Here is a 21,883-nt window from a genome sequence, read left to right on the forward strand (position 1 = left end):
AGGAACATTCTGAGAATGAGTGGGAAAACAAGAGCCGGGATAGGCCAAATGCATGTCCACCGGAAAAGGAGCTCTTCATTAATGATGTCATGAAATCAGGGTTAAACCCAAGAAAACCAGGTTTGGGAGGAGGCAGATGGATAATGAAGAGCCCCGGACATTCTTCCTGACCCCTTCTGATCCTGCCATTCAAAGCCCCATGACTTGTCCACTGTGTCTGCCCCTTCAAGCTCTCTTGTGTCTGACATTCCTAGCCAGTGGCTGAAAGTAAACTCACTGAGCTTGGACAACACCCTCTGTCCCCTTTTTTAGATTTGACACAATCCTAGCTCCTCTATCATGGAATAAAGTCTGGGATCAATCTTGAAATTCCTTTCTAAACCACACATGTTATCAGGGAAAAATAGGATGAGAGGGGAAAACATTGGCTTGAAGGTCAGGCAGGCATGGGGTCAGGCTACACTACAAATTAGTCGTGAGAGATCCTGTGCTCTAATTTAGTCACATGCAAAACAAAATTTTAGCTCACTGATGAATTTAAATGTGATAGCACACATGAAGTAGACTGTTGGTATCTTTATGGTTGTAAATTCCCTTTATCACACCCTCATCTCCACCCCTAATTGCAAGCTTGTCATGGTGTCAGGAGCAATTTTACCCATCCTTTATTGGCCTAATTCCTACATATCCTCAGCCCCTTTGGGGATGGGTTCCTGCCACACGGTCTGTTTCCCAGGCAGCAATGCTTGGGTACTGGAGAATTCTGTTGCATAACATGCTCAGATTGTTTCACAGCTTTTTCACTGCACAGTGAGGCAATACCCTTAACATCTCTCCAGCAGACTCAGATCTGACCTTGGAGGTCCCTGTCTCCAGCAATGCCACCCAGAGGGAACGGTAGGCTGGAAATAGCTAGGAGGCCAGACCAACTGCGAGTTTGCCTTTGACACACCGTGGCATTATGTTTTGGTAGGTAAGCCACACTCAAGTTTGTGTCTCCTTCCTATACACCCACACAGAAGGGCTGACTAGCTCCCTGAAGGCAGAGAGGTGGAAATGTCAGAAGGTTGGAGCCATGGCAGAACTTGCACATAAAAGCCTATGGGTAAAAATTTTATTTGGTTCACAGCAATTCTGATCAAGAATGAGATTCAGGCTGGAAAGTCGATCTGGGTTCCTGCACTGCAGTATCTCTTGCTCCTTCTGCATCTAAAGCTGGAAATACATACACGCATAGGATGAACTACATATTCATTCTGCTCAAAGGAGAAGACCTAAAATTAGAGAAGTGGAGCATGATTTTACTACTATCGACTAAAGCCAAAATACTACCGAGAATGTGACTTTCCAAAAAAAGACCACTCCTCAAATTCCATCAAAATGCAAAAGAGAATGGGATTTGAAGTCTATTAAACAGGGTGAGCCGCCAGACAGGGAGGACTTCATGAGCTGCAAAAAACTGGAGCTGACCTGCTGTCAGTAGGTGCTGTATACGATGGAATTCTACCCAAGTTCCTCACCATGAAGTGGAAATTATTCATGAAAAACGAAAATATACTACATTACAGCACTTACAGCCTTTCCTTGGGGAGTCTGCAGGTGCATTGATTAATTAAAACCCTTGGTGATCCTGCAAAGCAGCTCTTCTGAGGCAACGAAATAATACACATTGTCTTCTTAGTTTCTAATTTCTTGAAGAGAAAAATCTTTCTCCTTATTGGTCTCCTGGCCCCATGTTCACCTCCAAGAGGCAAAGCTACTCCCCACCTTTATTATTGCTATTACGATATTTTAAACCATACTAGCAAGTCTGGGCTCCAATGCACTAGCCACATGGTACAATGTGGCTACAGCTATAGCTACAGCTTTCACTAGTAGCATTAGCTAAATGCAAATCCTGCAATTTTTTATAGTTTTGTTTTTTATGCAAAGAAATGCAGCAGGCCAGAACAAATGTCTTTCCTTTTCTCTCTCCTCTTTCTCTCATTCTTTTCTCTCTCTCTTTCTACACACACACACACACACACACACACACACACACACATTTGGTCTTTTCCTACCCCCCAAAATATCTGTTAAGATGATTGCCTTGTTTGAAGCAACCGGGTTCATCACCACAACTGAACTCCAGAGCTAGACAAAGCGTTCATGGTGCCTCAGCCTTGACAGTATGACGTGAGTCAGGTGGACAGGTGCCTGTGGCACTCATTCAATACAAGGGCTAGACGGTGACAATGGCTGTGCTTGCTCTGGTGAAGAACAACAGTCTTGGGGCCCAGCTGCTTTCTGTAATCTGTTCCCAGGAACAAGAAGCTACGAGAAGGGAGAGCTTCACAGTTGCCTCGTGAGACACAGAGGCCAGCCACTTTGCTATGTATTGCAGGAGAGAAATCTGACAAGAGCCTATTCCGCCCACACCGGGGCTTCACAGAAACCAAGATTTTTCTTATGAAACAATCACAGGCCTCAAAATGGGTCAAGTGGTGAATAGTGAGGAATGGTTAATGCCTCCTACATTTGTCTGAATATAGTCCTAACAGATGGCATTGAATAATAGATGTTTTATAAAACTTTGAAATGAGAGAGAGAGAGATGAAGTAAAATATCACCTTAATCTTCCCAGCTTTCATGGTTGGTATAGGTTAACTTGCACATCCAAAAACCTATATGCAAATAGCTTTGAAGTTGACTCACATTTGTGGAGTGGAATGATTTTAAGTTTTTCTTTTTGCTCCTTAATGATTTGTAGCATGTCATATGAAGCATAGTATTTAAATCTGGTTATATATTATTTCATTTTTCAGGTAAGATGTTTGAAATTGACTATCATATATAGTAAACAAATACAAGGCATGTCTGCAAAATGGGATTTTCTGACCTTCCAAATATTTAATAAGTCAAGTACTATGTGCATATCATACATCAACTAAGTTTCAACCAATTCTCCCTATGACCAACTCTGTGTTGAATGGATTTAATCTTTGGTGGATGGTTCAGAAGATGTGAAAAGATGTTGAGGTTGAAATTTTACACATTAACTTTGAGAGAAGTGATTCAGTTTTGGTCAGCATGCTCTCAGAAACATGACCTATTTTTGGGCCCAGCACGGTGGCGCAAGTGGTTAAAGGTCCTCGCCTTGCACGCCCGGGATCCCATATGGGCGCCGGTTCTAATCCCGGCAGCCCCGCTTCCCTTCCAGCTCCCTGCCTGTGGCCTGGGAAAGCAGTTGAGGACGGCCCAAAGCTTTGGGAACCTGCACCTGTGTGGGAGACCCGGAAGAGGCTCCTGGCTTCGGATCGGCATAGTATCGGCCCGTTGCGGCTCACTTGGGGAGTGAATCATCGGATGGAAGATCTTCCTCTCTGTCTCTCCTCTCTGTATATCCGCCTTTCCAATGAAAAAATAATAAAAATAAATCTTTAAAAAAAAAAAAAAGAAACATGACCTATTTTCATCAGCATTTAGGCATGCACTGTTGGGGTGCTGCATGAAAGAGTCCTGATCTCAGTCACACTCCAGGGAGAACTCGATGTGTGATAGCCTCCAGGGTCCACGGAGCTCTGATGAAGAGACAGAGTCACAATGCTGCACTGCGGATCTGCAGGAACTCTTTCATACATAGGCTCTGCTTTGCAGGGTTGAGGAGGGGCTTCGTTAGCCTCAGGATTTCGGGTAGGAAGTGAAATCTGCACATTAGGGTGAACACAGTGGAGGCATCTGACCAGTGAATGTACCAACTGTTGGCCTAGAAGGGAAGGGACTAAATGCTGATTCACTTAAGGCCACCACATCTCTCTGTCACGTGAACTTGACTTAGGTTTTGCCATTGTATGGCATTGTTTTTATGTTTCTCTTTATGTAAAAGGAACACTCCCTATGTAGTAACGCTCAAGAGCAAGAGAAAGTATGCCATTTGCCAATAGCCCTGTCCTGGTGGCCTCTGCAAACTCGCCTGCTCAAATCCACCTGCTCACTCTTCAGAGTCTTGACTTGCTCATTAGCCTGACTAAAAAGCCTTCGGAGCCTAACAAAGACTGAGCCTTGAAATTGGCATTTAATTGGCATATAGTTATGATGCCTTCAGTGATGTGTATACAAAGTCACTGTAGAATGTAAGACAGGAAAAGTACTTTCAGCTGGGTGGGTGTGAGTGCGCTGAGGGCTGTGGGAGAAGATTAGAGTTGGACCTTTAAGAAAGTCGTTAAGTAAACTAAGTTGAAGTTAACTTTTGGTTTCTAGACATGTCTTGGCTGCTACATAACTAACATGAAGTTATGTTGAAATTCAGTTCATTTTCTTGGTTAGGATTCACTTTTAGTCTGAGCTACATTTTTAACATTACTTCACATCCTCCTATCACAGTAGAGCTTGTTGTCACAGGGTCTCAATGGACAACACTCAATGCATAGCTTTTATTTGTGAAAGAAGTACATCTTGTGTATTTGCAGTTAGGAAGAAAGGCATCTGCAGGCTGAGGGCCTGGATTTAAATGCCATCTGGGTCACATGTTAATTGTATGATGTTAACCGAGGTAGTTTACCTCATCTGTATGTATCTTCTTTCATAGAATCGAATAGCTGATGTGATATATATATATAGCATGTGGTAAAGACCAGTTAGAATCATACCTTTTATGCAATAAATGGTTTGCAATATTAGGTTTAATCTGTTTACTAAAGTCCAAATACATAAACTGAAATGAGAGTTATTGCTTGATCTATTTATTTATTTTTATCTATATATCTATTTACAACCCCAAATAGAACCAAACAGCCAAAAAAGCTATAAAAAGATCTTATATTTTATGCTTCTGAAATGTATCAGATTCTGTTCTTACTTAATTTCAAAGGTCATGTCCAAATAGAGTCCCTGAGAATGGAATCGGTAGATGCGTTGCTTGTCCTCTGCTCAAGAAGAAACTGTCAGGGTGTATTTGAGTCTATTCCCTTTTTTCTGTGAATGATTTATGTCTAATGCAATGCCTATTCGTTTGAAATACTTGAACTGTTTAACTTACAAGTAGCCCCAGTAAAATCCTGTCAAGACTCTGGCATTTTGTATTAAGACAATGGAGATGAGAAGGCGGGGTGCTTCGTCAGCCTCACCCTCCATTTTGTTTCCATTGACCTTTATAATCTCACATTTTAGGCCTAGCTTCAGGGTCACAGACCTACTGGTTCAGTCAAATGCAGAGACCATCTGCTTCTGTTAGTTCTGTTCTTTCATGAATGAATGGGAAAACTGAGGTTCATCATGTTTGAGTGGCTTACATAATTCACATGGATGTGATTCAATTGGAGTGTGAGGGATGAAATCTTAACAAGATGACAACTTGTGAGTTCACAGGCATTGCCAATCTCTATGTTCTCTGCTCCCTGCTAGAAGAATCTCCAACATCTCCTGCAGACATTTTCTCCTTGAAACTTGTTGAAAATACATCAGTGAGGCCATTTCCATAAATTTGTATTTATTGTAATTTGCTTTTCTGTAGGTTTTGTATGCATGCAAGTTGACTGCCATCAAAAGCTACTAAAACATTTCTCTGAATTATTTTCTTGTAGTGCAGACCTACAGTGGCTATTATATTTGATAAGCTACAAAATGCAGACTCTAGAATTCTAGAAGCTTCTGAGAGGCACTCCTTTCATCACATCTTTTTGGATTAATTGAGGTTTCGGCTTGTTATTTTCTTTACGACTGTTTTAAAATAATGTATGGAACCTTCTGCATATTCCATCCTGCCTCCCATCTACATACACAGCTACGCGGATGAATGCAGATGCTTGCTACATTGAGAGAATCGTCCAGTGTTTACACTTTACACACACTTTATCCCTAAAACATCCCCTGATCTTGTTATCCTTTCCTTCCTCAGCAATCATCTCTAAGTGTCAGAAACACTGAATCAGCCTTAAGGTACAACGAAAACTTTGGTCTGTTATACCTCCAACTTATTTCCATCTGATGGGACTTTGCAGCACAGACTGGGTCAAGCATCACAAGCACCTTCCAGGAACTGACTAAAAAGATTCAGACATTCACCTTCCCCATTAATATGATCAAGTGAGAAAAGGTGCTTGGAACCAAATGGAAGATTGTGAACAGTCTCATCCTTCTCTCATCTCATCATTAAAAACAAAAACAAAAAAACAAAATCCCAAACAAACAAAAGCACTTTCTCAACTAGACAACTTACTTACTTACTGTGCTGTGTTATGTTGGTTTGGAAACGGGACTGGCTTTGCCTAGAGGATAGGTTGGCATTTCAGAGCAAAGGAAGAAAGAACTAGAGCGTCATCAATACCCGTCATGGCTGCCTCTGCACTGCTTTCTTTCTCCTTTTCTCACTCTCTTCTGCTTCATCACAATGCAGAGGGCACAGTGGCAACTACTCAGGATTTAATTTCCATTCATGCCTGCTAGTACACCCACATACCTCTCTGTTGAATCACAAAACCTATAGCACTGGAATTGCTTTGTGTTCACTTGAATTAGGAAAGAAGTATTGAATGAACACCTCCCCACCCTGCCACCCCTGTAGGACACAGCTCCAAATGGGCTGTTTATGCTCTTACATGACTCTCCCAATGCCCAACTTACCATTTCTCCTTTAAGCTCGGCCTTTCTCTCTAGTCTATATCTATATGCCCTTTTGTCTTTCATCGGAACAGTTGGTATTATTTTAAAAAGAAAAAAAAAAGAAAACAAACACAAAACTAAGCACAAAACCAAAATTGTTCTTCTATGAAGGGAAGGCATGCACAATTAAGTGGTTTTCTAGGTGAGGTGAGAGTTTATGCCCACTCATCTCACACTGGTCTCCTTAGGACTAGGAGCACACGCCGGTACATTGGCTGGCTAGCGTCAGGGTTGCAGTCAGCTGGTGACCACAGAGCAGGAAGTAATCAACTGGCTCTCACATCCATGAACTATTACATCCATGGTCTTCCTGGCACATGCATTAAGCCAACAGATTCAGTCATATCCAGCCTTTGTGAACCCAGTGGAACACACTCTTTCTCTAGTATGCTTTGGTCTCTAAATTCCACTATCTCAACAGACCATAAAGTGATAACCAAGTGACTTTGGCTACCACTGTGACTCAGATGAAATATTAAGACTTACTCAGACCCCAGATTGTACACTTAGCCAAAACAGTGAAACTTAGAGGAGAGTGTTTTCCTTTACAAGAAATAATGGGGTCTGAATAAACTGAGACAAAGAAGAGCCAGTTTTGAAGCACCTGCAGGTGCATGTCTATAATTTTTACATGGTGATTCACAAACCACTGGATAGGTAATGCTGTACTAAAAGGAATGTAAGCCTGTCAGGTTAATTACACAATATTAGGTACGAAAACAAACAGTGCAACACAAAACATAGCTACATCATTATTTGCAGTAAATGTTAACTCTAAATAAGTGCAACCTGTCCATAAATGCTTGCTATATAAACTATAATTAAAAAAATAAAATTTGATGGATAAACATGAAAAAAAAATTCTCACCGAGAATTTTTTTTCAAATATCAGCACTCATTTAGAGTTTGGGATTTGTGAAAGAAAGCTTTAAAAGGAGCAAACCTGATTGGCTGTGGCTGTTGCTGCGAAGGGGACACTTGTTGCAGGAGTTGTTGCTGCAGAGACAGTGGCGGACGTAGCGCTGTGCATCATGGGTACTTTCAGGAGGGGAACCATGGGAGCAATGAACAGGAGGGTGTAGCATTATGGTAATAGAAGTGGTATTTTGGCATGGTGAATATCAGAGCAGCAAGCCATCATGGGTTAAACCAGCAGATGGCATGCAATCACAATGCAAAGCAAGGAAGCATGGGAGAGAAATAAAAAAGGGAAAATAGCTTATTACAAGTACAATTAAAGGAAGTTTTCAAACACAATCAGTGATTCCCAGAAAGGCCAAAGCAGTTTACTTTGGGTGATGGATTTACAAACATTCTATTTTCAACAATAGATCCATTTCCAATTCACAGGAGATAGAACATGTAATAATGATTGTTTCTAAAGTTGTGATAGCTAGCACCCAATAATGCAGGAATATGTGATATTTGTTTTTAGTCATAAATTCTACAGCATCAAAGCTCAACATGTAAGTCTAATTTGGTATAGAATATTCTTTGGAATAGATTAGGTTTCTTTTTTAAATTTGGGATTGCTTTATGTGAATCAGAATTGCTGTGGGTTATGCTTTGGTTGGATTACTGTATGGTGGAGCAAATAGCGTGACCTTGTTATAAATTCTGACAGTCACACGGGAGTGGTCAGGCACATTTTGCCAGCGTTCATTTTTCTCGACTCTCAGTAGAACTTATCCATATGTCTTAAAGACAAACTCTTGTAGCAAGGCAAAGAGATGCGTGACGTCAACTATAAAGTATTCAATTTTAACACAGGGAATGCTGAGATATGAAAAGAAAATAATCACAAATACATCAACACCTGAAATTTAAAAAAGATAATTGAGTAAATCAGCTTAGACATTTGGTTTCAAAATACATCTATTCATAATTTTTTTAAAATGAAGAATTCTGGGAAACTCTGATAACTCTAACACACAGCAAAGAGGAGATCAAGGCACACCACTATGAAACTTTCAAACATTGATGGAACTCGTCTGCCTCTCTGACAGAGGACGCTCTGTTTCTCATGCTACACCTACACACTGTACAGAGAACTAACTAGAAACCATTAAAAAGAAGAGTCGTGCTTGTGGTTTTTTTTTTTTGTAGTGTTGAACTAGCACATTAAACCATCATTTTCTAAAATAAATCAAGAACATTTTTAAAAGCCTAGATGTTAACTCTAAAGCCAAATAAACCTTGAAACCTAATATTTCCTAAAGCATCTAGACCATCTCTGAAATAAATTTCAAGCAAGTGAAGGTATTGTACATCATATAAAAGACAAATAAAAAAGGTTGAAACCTACCAATACTGGTAGCGGGTGTCATGCACAAAACTGACCCTGATGTCATGCAATGGTGGGTGGAAAAAGTGAATAAAGGGAAAGAAACAGGTTAGCGGTTTAGAGTTAACATTCAAAGTGAGACTGAAGCACAACCAGAAATAAGTAGGGTTAGTTAACACAACCTTGAAGGGCCATTCACATATCAGTAATAGATACAGATACTTCTGACTTATTTTAAGTCAATATTGTTTCAAGCTCACTCTTTGGATACATTTTGCACTTTCTGTTTTTAGATATAGACATGATTCCAAAAAGAATGACATGTGATAATGCCGCTGTTTTATCCTTCCTGTGAGACCTCAAAGTATTTTACAGACATTATCAAGTTCATCCTCCCATATCGGAAGAGGGTATTTTACAGATGAAAAATCTGAGGCAGAGTAACTCCCCCAAGGTCAGGCCTAGTATGAGTCAGGGTCAAGGGCTGCAAGCAGAATTCCATTCCTAAATCTAGGTCAGGTTTGACATACCCTACACAGTATGCTGAGCTTACCACATTAAAACTTACGTGTAAAGATAGATCGTGTCAACAATATGAAAATAACCACAATAACTCGGCTGTGATGTCTTCCAAATCAAAGCCTGCAAGGACAGCTGAAACGGATTCCTGCTTGACAGGCAATACTGTGGGAAAGCTGGGGTTTGGATAGAATGACTCAGCCATACACGCCATCAACTCTATCCTGTGCCCTGTGATACCTAACAACGAGGTGCAGACTCTCAGGAAGCAAGCTGGTGCAGAACTGGGGTGGAGGTAGGAGCAGAGCCGGGAATGCCTGTCAAGGCTGCTCTAAGGCGACCCCCCACTGAGGAAGCCCTTTGGTGAAACTTCTCGAAGTCTCAAGTTGTTCTTAAGTAGGCACCTGATGGGCTAGAGGGGGATTTCTGCCCTTTCTGGTGGAACAGCTGTCTTACCCATGGGTGATTTTGTTAATGTGCATGATGGTCTGTTACACAGGAAAAGAAATGTGTTGAAAGCTTTGAATAATTACTTGCTACTGGTTCAGTTCTTTGGAATAAAAACCAAGGTCATACAGATTGGGATGACTGAACATTGGGTGTTGTGTAGGTCTGAGAGGCACTTTTTAACGAATGTAGACATAACTAGGTAGGGTTTCAGGACTGTCTTCTGAGAAATTAGATGAGGAATCTGGGAATTCAGGTCTTTGTTCTCTTGGCTAAGCTGCTCACGTTGGATCAGGAGAGACTTCTGGCTGCATCTAAATTTTGACCAGGATAACATCTGGGGAAAGTTACTGTTTATCTGGCTACAATTGGATTGTTCAAAAAACATGCACCTGTATATCCAACCTGCAGACACATCCCCCAAACACATCTATCTCCTCAAAACCCTTCTTATGACACAGTCTCCTCCTTTCGCCTCTCACTCTCGTCCCAATGAAGCTTCTGGAAAAGTACACACACACACATGTCCACTTCCATGCTCCCATCTATTCTTCAGTCATTTCCATTTTCACCTCCTTGGCCTAAGTGTGAATCCGGTCACTAAAGAACTCCACCTCGCTGAGGCCACTGGGAACTCTCCCAGCTCCATTCAACTAGTCCTGAGGCTCAGCATTTTGCGTTAGCCACTCATTCTCTAATCAGCCACTACTTTCTGTTACACACACACACACACACACCTTTTCTTTCTGGAACCTCCTTTTTGTTCATGTTGGTGGATTCCCTGCTTTTTCTCGCTCTGCATCCCTGTAAGCTGGAGTTTCTTAGCACTTGGGTTTCACATGGCTTCATTGTCTGCTCTCCACTTTTTCTGGAGACCTGTCAATCCATGGGTTTAAGTAGGACCTACAAGCTCCTGGCTGCCTTATTTACCTATCCTGCTCAGATCTCTTTAAGCTCCAAGTCCTCTCATCCAATTATTTAACCTAACTGGGCTACTTGGATATTTCACGCGTCTCAAAGTTGGCATGTTCAAGCGTTGATCCTTCGCACACCATCTTTTCCTCCACTTCAGGAAATACCTTCTGCACCTCATCGCGTTTGGCAGGCTCTAGCCCGGATTTCAAGTCATGCCGGATACCAGTTCCCCCTCACGGCATTCCCAGGCCCATCTCATTAATAAGCAGAGCAATCTCATTTCTAAACTTCAGCCACCAATTGTCTGTCTCCCCGTCACTCCTGCCACGTTATCAGGCCCTGCTTGGCAGTGGTCCTCACAAAGTTTGGCTATGCAACAATGTCCCAGGTCCTCTTCCTGCTTCCGTGCTGGTCCCTCCTTTAGTCCACTCTCCAGCCTTTGGCAGTGTCCGCTTCTCCACATGAGCCTGGTCCTTCAGTGCTTCAGTGCTGCTCAGTGCTCTTACTGCTCAGGATGAGGCCCTTTGCGCCCCAGGCTCCTACCTCCCCACTTTTCTCTGGCACCATAATCCAGATTAACCTTTCATTGCTTTTAACTGAACACAACCCAAATTTTGTCCCACTTTTTAAGCTTCCCACAAGCTGTCCCCTCTGCTGAGAATAATCTTCATCCACTAGTTCTATATTCTGGGTCTCTAGGTAAATGCCATTTCTTTTGACAATTCTTTAAGTGTTCTTTTACCTACCTCCCGTGCCATTGAAATTAGGCTTCTATTTTTAATCTGTGTGAGCTCCATACTGATCATTCATCGTAGTCATTAAAAACGTTAATGACATGCTTAAATATGGGTATTTGTTGAACTTGCATCATCCCTCTTCTCCTGTGAACTCTTGGGGGGAAAGAGATCTTATCTGCTTTATTCCTTGGGGCACAGACATAGTATCTGGTCAATGGGTTGAACGATTATTCTTAACCATTAGTAAGAGGTGTGTTGGGAGTAATCTGTCAAAATGCCCAGTTTGTGAATAGTTTCATTTATCCATGGCTGGATTCAAAGTTGCCCCTCTAACATTTCCTTTGTGATCCATCCCCTTGCGGCGTGCAGGAGTCACCTGGGAGGGCTTTCCTGACCGGTGCCCTTGGCTTTCGTGGTGCTGCACTTTGGTGGTGTCACTTGGGCATCAGTCCTGCGTGTGGCGTAGTGACATAAGTGGCAGCAGCACTGCCTTTGCTGGGCCTGCCTCTTTTTTTCTCAGTGTCTCTGGTCCGACCTCTGCAAGCCGCAGCTCAGCTTTTCCACCCCACTCCCTCTGTCCCTGTGTAAGGGCTTTCCATTGTCGCTTCAGTGGTCAACCCGCTGTTCCCCATGGGCACTTTTCCCATTCACTGATGGGGCACTTTTCCCGGTGCTGGAGTGTTGCTTCTTCTTTAAAGCCCTAAGCATATTTCTCCTATTTTCCCCCAAATCCTTTGCAGCCACCACCCCCAGTACATGCCGGAGGCAGAACACGCTGCCCTCCTCTCCTCCTCTCTCTGCTGTCTCGGCTCTCATGCTCAGTAAGTCCTCATATTTGCTTGTCACCTTGCTCTGAATTTCACCGTATTCTCATTACAGGTTCTGGAATCCAAAGCATAATATGTGTTCCAGAAATGTTTGCTGGATGGAATAAAGTTTTGTTGCGGTTTACACTAGCATCATTGCTGCTAAGCACTGATACATCTTCCACTCAGTGGTGTGAGAATCTTAAGGTAACTTTTATGGTATCTTTTCGTTAGGCTGCGCCTGATGCTTCTGATGCTGTACTTCTAATACAAGCAAACAAGTCTGCGAGGGAGACCGTGAGCATCTGAGGCATTGCTCCAGCCGGGGGTTCTGCGAGCAAAGCTTTCTGCTGCAGCCATAGTATTTGTGATCCAGAGACCTCCTGCATCATTTCCTTAATTATGTACTCCCCTTTGCAGTGTAAATACAGCCTCGGTTTTTGCATCTACAAGATATGGACAACTGCACCTGCACCAGAACCGCAGCATCTTGAGAAATAACGAGACCTTGTCTATAACAACACTTACAGTAACTCAGAAGAAGCCTGTCACAGAAATGCCAAGAAAAATTATATTGCTATTTTTGTAAATGTGTGTGATTTTGCCACTTTCTTAACATAGCAAAGAGAGAGGATAACTCCCTGGTTAAAATAAGCGCCAGAAAAAGTGGAACTACAAAAACAAAGGAGGAAGATTTCCACCCACTGCAAATGTGCTAAGGCATCAACGAGGGTGAGAATTATCCTAGCGGAATTGTGAGGAAGAACTACATGTTTTGCATGATATTTTCTATGTTCTATCCCTGCAGCCTGGAGGCAGAATTCCTGAGACCCACATCCTCATTGTGTCCGTGGAGAACCTTAACAGGGAGTCCAGCGCTTCACTTAGAGTCACCTTTAGGTAAAGGGCATTCTCCTGGAGAACACAAAATGCTTACGCTGCATATTTGTAATAATAGCAAAACACTTCCAACAATATAAAAAGTTATCCACTGAAAAATCCCCCATCTACTGAGTTACAAATTACTATTTAGATCACCACTTGACTTGTAGAGGTTTGAAACCAACCATGATTATAGCAATGGATATTATCATTGTCCTCTAAAAAATAAGGTTGAAACTGTTTGTTAGTAATAAAGCCAGAAGTAAAAAAAAAAAAAAAACTCTAGCTAAAATAAATTGAAATTAATGCTACAGATTGAAGTGGGAGAAAAATTCTGCCCATTTCCTTTCCATACAATTATTTTTGCTCTCATTAATTAAAAGGAATGTGGAAATTTCTTAAACGTTGAAATGCCATTTTGGAATACAGGAGCCACTTGTTTGTCCACCGTGCTATTTATATTATGTAATAGACACAAACATTTCTACTTCGCAGTATTAAGTAGGCCACAGCCCGCTTTTCCTCCCAGAGCCCACTGTGTTGAAGGTTGCCAGACACACTTGAGCTGTTCCTAAAATATCCACCAGAGGGCGGGCGTACACAACCACAGCAGCCAATACCTAGTATTGGTCTTTCGTGTAATACATTTCGTCAACAAATCAGGTTATTGCATAAAAGATGCTATTCATCTTTAATTTGGAAACATGTAAGAGGTTTCTAGGTGAAATATTTTAAAGTGAGGATTCTTTCAATGACTTAACAAATATGTCATTATTGGATGGGAATGGTAAATATGATTTAGAGGGCTTTGGAATTTCTTTGCTAGGCTACTAATGAAACTTCAGTAGCTTTTTCCAGGAGAAGTTAATGATATTATCACCCATTCTTCAGAAATGAACAGTTCTTCTGATGTGATTCCCTTCAGTAGTTCTTTCTAAAGCTTTTTTTCTTTTCCCCTGTCTTAAAATAGCTAGAGGTCAACGAGTCTACGAGACATTTAGAGAAAGCACACTGGACATGGGGTGAATCTACCTTCTAGAAATGATCTCACAACATGTTATTTCAAGTGACTCACAACCAGACATTGGTATGCTACAACGGCATAGGAACGTCACTCCGGTTGTAGCAGGGCAAGAGTGAAGTCCTAAAAGGCAGTGAATTCGATTGCTCTACAGAACCGTGCGGCCTCGATAGGTGCAGAGCTCAAATAAGAAAACTCAACACTGAGTCATTTTGTTTACATCACTGATGCCTTTCTTACTATAAAGTATATTGTTGTTCACACGTTGCTAGAGCAATTCAAAATATAGATTTTATGCAAAGAATATCACATAAATACGTAGTTAGCTCCCTGACAGATCCAACTTTCGATATGCTGGAAGATTTAAGGAAATGGTTCATGAACTGGAAAACTCCAGTCATCTCGCTTAGGTTCAAGAAATTCTTTTGATGTAATTGTTCTTCATCTCCATTTGCCTTCAGTTCTTTACCATGGGATGAAGAGTCATGATTGAAAAACAAAGAATCCATCCGTGGTCTTCCCCAAAGCAGCTGCTTCTAAAACACACTGCAAGGTGAACCCTACAGTCAGTTTCTGGTGGTCGTGTTGTGTGTGGGCTGTAGAGGTAAAATCAAGAGAGCTGAATGCACTACGTTTTCATTTCGTTTTCATCTGACTTCTACTTTGACAAAGCGCAAGGCTGTCTAACATTTTAGAACTCGCTCAAGGCTATGTAAGTGGAACTGGGCTTAGGGAAGCAGGCTCAACAGCTTTTTCTCATCAGCTGTGCTGCCTTGGAAAGGCACTTCTCATTGAGGGGGCCTCAGTTTTCTCATCTGTAAAACAATTAGCTGCAAGAGATCACCACACATCCTCTAAAGCCTGTGAATCTCGCAGCTGATCTCCTGGTGGGCTGGGTTAATGGCCCGGAGCGCCTAACAGGATCAGGCTTAGACCCTGGGGAGAGGAACTCTGCATACTTGTCCACCAGGGGAAAGTTGAGAATGATGGAGAAAGAGATAGAATGGACATATACACATGAGTAGAGGATTTCTGTAATTTGTATAGTCTCATTTTAGTGCTCGGAATAGAAATAGGAACAAAAGGTTAGTATTGGCTGGAATTTCAAGATCATTCAGAGTTAACGAGAAATTTCCATTGTGACACAGAAGATGTCTTAGGTACATCAACAGTTTCAGAGAGCTTGTGTAAACACAGGAAACCAAATAAATACCCTGACTGTTCTGCTTCTCACGGATTCCATCTGTCACTTTAACTGTCAAATATTTGGCTTTAGAATCCTAACGGTCCTCGGCCACCGTTTAAAGAAAGGTCAAGGTTTCTAGATAGCTAGCCTTGTGATTCATTTCAGGCTGTATTATACCTTTACATGTGAACCACCAAACAGCTGAGAGGAATGAGAGGAAAGCACATGACCGGAAGGACACAAGGACACAGACATGGACAGTCAAGGCACGCACCTGTTGGGATGAAGGCCGTGTGCTGCTGCAGCTGTGCGCTGGTCAGAGCCTGCTGGTAGTGCAAGACGCTGGGGTTAAAGACCGTGCTGGCACCGTTGCCTTTTTCAAGTGCTTGTCTCTTTGGTAAAGGATGAAGAGCACCGGGGGGAAAGGCCTAGAAGGGAAGAATTCGAGACGATATGTCTAACTTGAAGCAAACACGTGTTCCGTGTCCACAGAGATCATCAATTGCAAACATTCTTTTTGTTTGTTTGCCTGTTTTTAATGACAGCTAAGGAGATGCCTCTGCCATGCACCTTAATTTAAACAGCGGCAATGTCGAATGAGTGAGAATTTGTTATTGAGAGCAGAAGCATGATTTCTGTAACCCAAAAACAGTAGCATCTCAACTCAGAAAAAGAACAACTACCAGGCAAAACAACAACAACAAAAACGGCTTGAGCTTGCAAAAGGAGTTCAACTATTCTAAGGGGGGAGAGAAGCATTTTGTTATTATCAATACCTATTCTTTCCTTTAAATGGCAATTCCTTGAATTTAAAGGTTAATAAGAATTATAATGAGCATTTTCTGTGCCAAGTAATTTAAATTTGCTTCACTCTTTTGGAAAAGGTATTAAAATTTGTTAGGATTAATTTATTTCACAGATTACATATGAAAATGAGATGGCTAAACACCTTATTGGACTTTTTCCCATAAATTAATAATAATGATTGGCTGCAACCAATATTTTACAAATAATACAAATCTCAGATGGTTCTCTGAAAAGCTACATGCAAAGCGAAAGGTGAAAGGTCAAAGTACCAGGTCTACAGTTGCTTCGAGAGGTCGCTTCATTGCTTTGGCAGTCGACTGAGTCTTTTAATAACAGGCAGCGAGCACATGATGGCAGTGGGCCAATGGGATTCAAGCGAATTAACATACAGGTAAACAGCAAGCAGAGGTGCATCATGGGAACGGCATTGCATTGTGGATAGGTGAGAAGGAAAAAAATATTCTGAATGCAATATACAACGTACAAAACACTAGGCATGCACAACAACAAAAATGTTCTCTAAAGAAATGAATATTACACCTTAAATTAGTATTGAAGCAAAAATGCATCTACCATACCTTAGTTAAAAGCATATAAGAGAGTAAAATATAGATGTTTGAAATTCAGGAAAGTTAATTAAAAACAGCAGCTTGCATACACACCATAAGCATTTTTTATATTGCTTCAGAAAAAAAAATGAAAAAACAAAAACTTCTCAGGGTCATCGGTTTGAAGAATTTCTGATAAGTTAGTTTCCAAATATAAAACAATGAATGCTTCAAGTAAGCATATAAGTTGAAATTTTTCATAGGAATATTTTAAAATTTAGATCTAGCCTAACAAAATGAAGGGACAAACTGAGACAAAAAAAATTCAGGCAAAAAAAATATTCAAACACAAGATTACTTAGGCAATATTGTTTGGGTTTGGATCTTTATTTTTTGTCTGAATCATGGATAATTGTCTCAATTCTTTTCTTCACTCTGCTAGTATCTTTCAATGAGTATAATGGTTCTGAACTTAATCTGTTTTGAATTTAGATTGTGAGTTTCCAAGATTCTCTTGGATTGCAGGATCCTGTTTCTGATGACTAACTTATCATCCATTCTGTTTCTACTTCATCTGAAGCTATAATTTATTTCAAACAACTTACCAGATTATGCTAAGAAAATACCTTTCTAAAGGTATTTATTGTTGTCAATATCAAAATAATTGTATTTGGTAATTTTACTTATACTGCTAGCTACAATCAGTGACCGACCCATCGACTAGGAATTGGGACTCTTGGTTAAAACAAGTTACAGCAGCTAAAAATAGCAAACAGCTAAAAAGAGCAAAGAGTTGCTTGAACGAGTAGAAATGAAATAATATCTTTAACTTGTAATTATGCATTGGGGAAGATCGTTTCCTTTAAACAGCTTAAATAATAACAAATATGGATTGGTTTAGAGCACAATGAAAAATTTTCCTATTTCTTATTAATTATTGGGAATAATCCTAAAATATTGATGGAAATCTATGAAAATAAAGAAATTTGAAAGAGTAGCTTTAATGCAAATAAAAAATGAAATACCCCTTTTCTATGTTTAGCACAATAGATAAATCCCTAAGGTTTGTTGAAACCATAGAAATGTTATATTCTAAACTTTTGAGGTAGAGCTATGATATTTGACATAAAATAGGATATTACTAAATTCTCAAAACGTGAAAGAATTCTATTTTTTTCTTGGCAAACAAAGAGCGCTCATGCCCTGATGAGTCAGGTCAAGGAGCTGGATCAGGAGTGGTAGGGTTGGGGCAGAGAAGGTAGGGGGATTAGAAACCAAGAAGCAAGGAACTCAAGCAGAAAGGCATTTAGCTGGCTAAGGGGAAGGGGCGTGTTTAGGGATGTTGTTTTTATAGAGGCCATCAAATAACATGAAACCAATTTTATCAAATTAGAATTGTGAACATTAAAAAAAAAAAAAAACCAACCCAATGACCTCTACAGTAAGAAATCCTTACTACACGGAATAGACTTTTCTCAAATATAAACCAACATCATGTAACTTCCACGTTGTTTTGTTTAAAATCTTCCAACCTGCACAGTTTCATGTTAAGTGTTGCAGGGTTTTGTCTAGTCCAGAAGCTTAAGCTAAGAAAGGCTACAGAGCCTGTTGTGATCACATGAGAACGTAAGCTGGACGGTTCAGCTGAAGATCATTTGGCCTCGGCCTTTTGCACTCTGTTTTTCCTTTCATTTTCCTTGTCCTTAAGTCTCTGCAGGATCACACTACTCTTGGGAGGATGGGAGGATGTTGGCTCTACGGACGACTAGTCTCCAAAGGCCGGTGTCGCTGAAAAACAATTTGATTTAACAAAGCATCATTTAATGAAGACTCTGAGTAAGAAATGTTAGTGGTTTCTCCTTTAAGAAATGCCCTGGAAGACTAATGTTCTCTCTCTTTTTTTTTTTTCTTCTTTTCCTTTTTTTAGTTTGGAATTTATTCTGTTATGTAACTTGTAAAAATCTAAGAATGTAAGGAAACTGACAAATTTCTAGTGAGTGAAATAGTGATTATATGCCTGTCTCTCACACTCCTTTTTATAATAGATGAAAATACCCTCTTTTCATGTAAATACTGAGATCTTGGGCCTTGGGACACACATGGCTACATCTTACACCTACACACTGAGAAGCACATGTGTAGGGTATTTTAAAGACTCATGTAATAAATAATAATGCTTAAAAAACAGCTTTGGGGCATACAGATTTTTCTGTTTTAGATGAAACTGTTTAATGGGTGATGTATGTTTACCTGCGTCAAAAGATCTTCATGCTAAGAACAGATGATAGAAATTACCAAGTGTTTCTAACAGCTCCCATAAGCACCAATGCAAAGAAAGAGCCACTACTATGTGCTGGACTCTTGGCGTCCATTTTTGCTGGCCCCTGTTCTTCCTGGGCGCATTACGTCGTGGTGTAATTGAATGGATGAATAGCCGGAGGCCTTGCATGCATCCAGGGTTTTCTTTTTCTGGGTGAGGAAATAACCCAAGAATATGTCAAGGCATTTAAACCAAGAGTCCATGCCAAGGCTTTGCAGGAAACACCAACTCCATCGGGCCAGAAGACCCAGAGCTGACGCTTTAACACAGAATAAAAGCTTGTGGGCGACCAGGATGGAATGCAAACTTCCGGTACATCGTTTCTTAAAGAAATGAAACTGATCCAGATGATGGAACGCTGTCCCCTTTTTCTGTGCATCCTCCTATTTTGGTCCATGGGAACGAAAATTGCTTGCACGAAAGTTCACACAGCCCAGGGGCGCTGTGTCCGGCTGCTACATTTGAACAATTCTAGGGAACATTTTAGATACTAAGAGGTATTATGAAAAATGAATTTTCTGCAAGAAATAAACATCCATTTTTCTAAAGTTAAAACCTTGAATTCTTATTTTTTAAGATCCAATTAAAATAAAGAAGGAATTCACAGGTCATCCATGAAAATAAAAATTATACTACGGAAGTGCACTTGGTTCAGATGTGAGAACCAGCTGAATGGACTATTAGTATCCTCCAGCTGTGATGATCTTTACCATTGGGCCTTTTGCTTAAGGAGGTAATAGCTGCTCTTCAATGTACCATGTTGCCTCACCATTAGAGTAAGGATACTTCGACTTCATCCAAACACACCTTGACTGGTTTCAAGTGAGCCTCTCACTGCAACTAAAAAAACACGACAGTTTCAGTAATTTTCCTGTCATTGTCAGAAAGACGCTGGCTTTTGTTCTGGAAGTGTATTGCTTGAGGTTGTCTTTAAGACGCTGCAAGATCGTGTGACTTAGCAGAACTCCAAATCAGGCATGGTATATAATCCAGGAGCTGTGGTAACGGACTGTCCTGTCATCTACTGCAATAACCTTGGAGCTTCTTCATGAATATAAAATGAAACGAGGGGGCAGGGCCCACATGGGACCACGGCTCTGCATGATGACCTGTTGGTATAACTGGTCAGCTCAGGTCATCTCCCCCGACACGGTCTAGCTGCAGTGTCCACTTAGTGATTTAAGCATGGGTTAACAGAAGACGTGAAACAGGCAGCTACTATAAGAGAAAGGAGAGAGACTTCACTGGTCTCCAAGTTCCTGGACCCAGGCATTCCTGAGCCCTGTCTACCTCGCCCCTCCTTGGCAAGCACCACGAACCTTTCCCTTTAATCTACTTCACCTCTTGCAGACTCTCGACTTCTGTGGAGTTCTCCTGAATATGCGGTTTTGAGTCGTAATATGAATTCTGCAGAAAAAATGCATTCCTATTGCTCAGAAGTCAACACGCTGTTCAGCCTGAGTTGAGTTGGTCTAAAAGCAGTCTCACTCCTCAGCGGATGAAATCTTCACCAAGGAGATGTCGAGATGGACCCCACACCGCTGAGAGGCACACGGGATGACACTCACTCTTTACAGGAATCCATTTTCATCAGCAGTAACTTGTGTCTCTCCTCTCACTTCCTTCTTCTACCTACCCCCAGTGAGATTGGATTTATTTTTCTGACCCTCTTGTGTGGATACAAATATCCTGACATGGGTGGAAAGCCACCCACTCACAAAAATCAGTGCTATGTCCAATGGCATACGGACGGGAAGGGCAAGGCAGGAGAGGCATTACAAGAACACTAAAGATCTCTGAGAAAAAAACAACAGCGAGATGGACGAAAGAGCCCATCTCAAAGTGCTTGAAGATAAGCTTGGGTTAGAAAGAGCTCTCTGCCCACAGATCCCAGGCCAGTGCCTCTATGCATACTTGTGAAAAGAAGTTTGAGCAACGATGAGCTTGCTGGTGTGACAGCCACTGTTCTGTTTCACCCAGCATTCACCATAGGAGATGGCGGGCATCAGAACAATGTTGTTAAACAATGACTTCCATCCCAGGCGGGAGTGTGTCCTGGCCACCTCTGTCTCCTTCCCAGCCATCAGGATCACCTGTGAACCTCCATCCGGTCACTGAGGAGTGACTCTCCTTCTCATCAAGCTCCAGGTTCCTTGAGGACAAGAAAACTAGCCTAACGTACATCTCATACTCAGCAAGTGCCCGATACATGGCAAGTGGCAAATGATTTGAGTGAATGAATCCGCCATGTCCATCATGGATTAAAGTAGACTCGTGAAAAGTCAGATGTCCCATCAAAACAGGATGGTTCTCAAACTTTGCTGTACATGGAAAAAAATGTTGAATACTGGGATCTAGGATGTACTCAGGCCAATGAAGGAAACGTGAGGTGAGGTGGAAGAATTCATCCTGTGAGACCCTCTAGACGCCTTAAGCACTTCGCAATGAAACCCCTAAAATGTGTCTAAATTTGGGAAGTGGAGTCCTCGGGTGGTGCTTCTGAAATGTTCATGTGCATGCAAAGCACCTAAGTGTGTCCTGAAGTTCAAATTTCGATTCCAAAGCTGGGAGGTGAGGCCCAAGTTCCTGGAGGCTTCAAGGGCTCCTGGGTGAAGACAGCGGTGGCCTTGTGGTGCCCCCAGGGGCAGTGTGCCTCCCTGAGCATCTGGAACTGTAATGGGATCCCAGGCGGTGGTAACCAGCTGGCTGCTTTCCCAGGGCAGCCCGTGATTAAGGGAGGCAAGCCGCGTTCCAGGCCTTTTTTCCCCTTCC

At 41.4% G+C, this 21,883-nt stretch overlaps 1 protein-coding gene and 1 long non-coding RNA gene across 23 annotated transcripts in view; both read right to left on the reverse strand.

Annotated features, from left to right (window-relative positions):
• The window catches only part of MBNL2 (muscleblind like splicing regulator 2), a 150,298-nt gene that overhangs the window by 16,931 nt on the left and 111,484 nt on the right, over window positions 1-21,883 (reverse strand). For 5 of the 22 annotated variants that reach the window (XM_040991215.1, XM_040991214.1, XM_040991226.1 and 2 more), the window contains one exon: window positions 15,711-15,864. The exons of 1 other annotated variant lie outside the window; for it this stretch is intronic. In XM_040991215.1, the coding sequence (XP_040847149.1) occupies window positions 15,711-15,864 (154 nt within the window). Of the gene's footprint in view, window positions 1-7,582; window positions 7,678-8,944; window positions 8,981-15,710; window positions 15,865-16,512; window positions 16,567-21,883 lie in introns of all 22 variants that reach the window. 16 more of the 22 variants (XM_040991205.1, XM_040991206.1, XM_040991204.1 and 13 more) reach the window with 10 other exon arrangements.
• Window positions 318-3,511, reverse strand: LOC121163610. Its single transcript, XR_005884916.1, has 2 exons — window positions 3,446-3,511; window positions 318-3,088 (listed from the first exon to the last, which is right to left on the reverse strand). It is a non-coding gene; the product is annotated as an uncharacterized LOC121163610 (long non-coding RNA).

Source organism: Ochotona curzoniae, unplaced genomic scaffold (genome assembly GCF_017591425.1).
Source record: "Ochotona curzoniae isolate NIBS_2020 unplaced genomic scaffold, NIBS_Ocur_1.0 contig_64, whole genome shotgun sequence".
Classification (NCBI taxonomy): Eukaryota; Metazoa; Chordata; class Mammalia; order Lagomorpha; family Ochotonidae; genus Ochotona; species Ochotona curzoniae.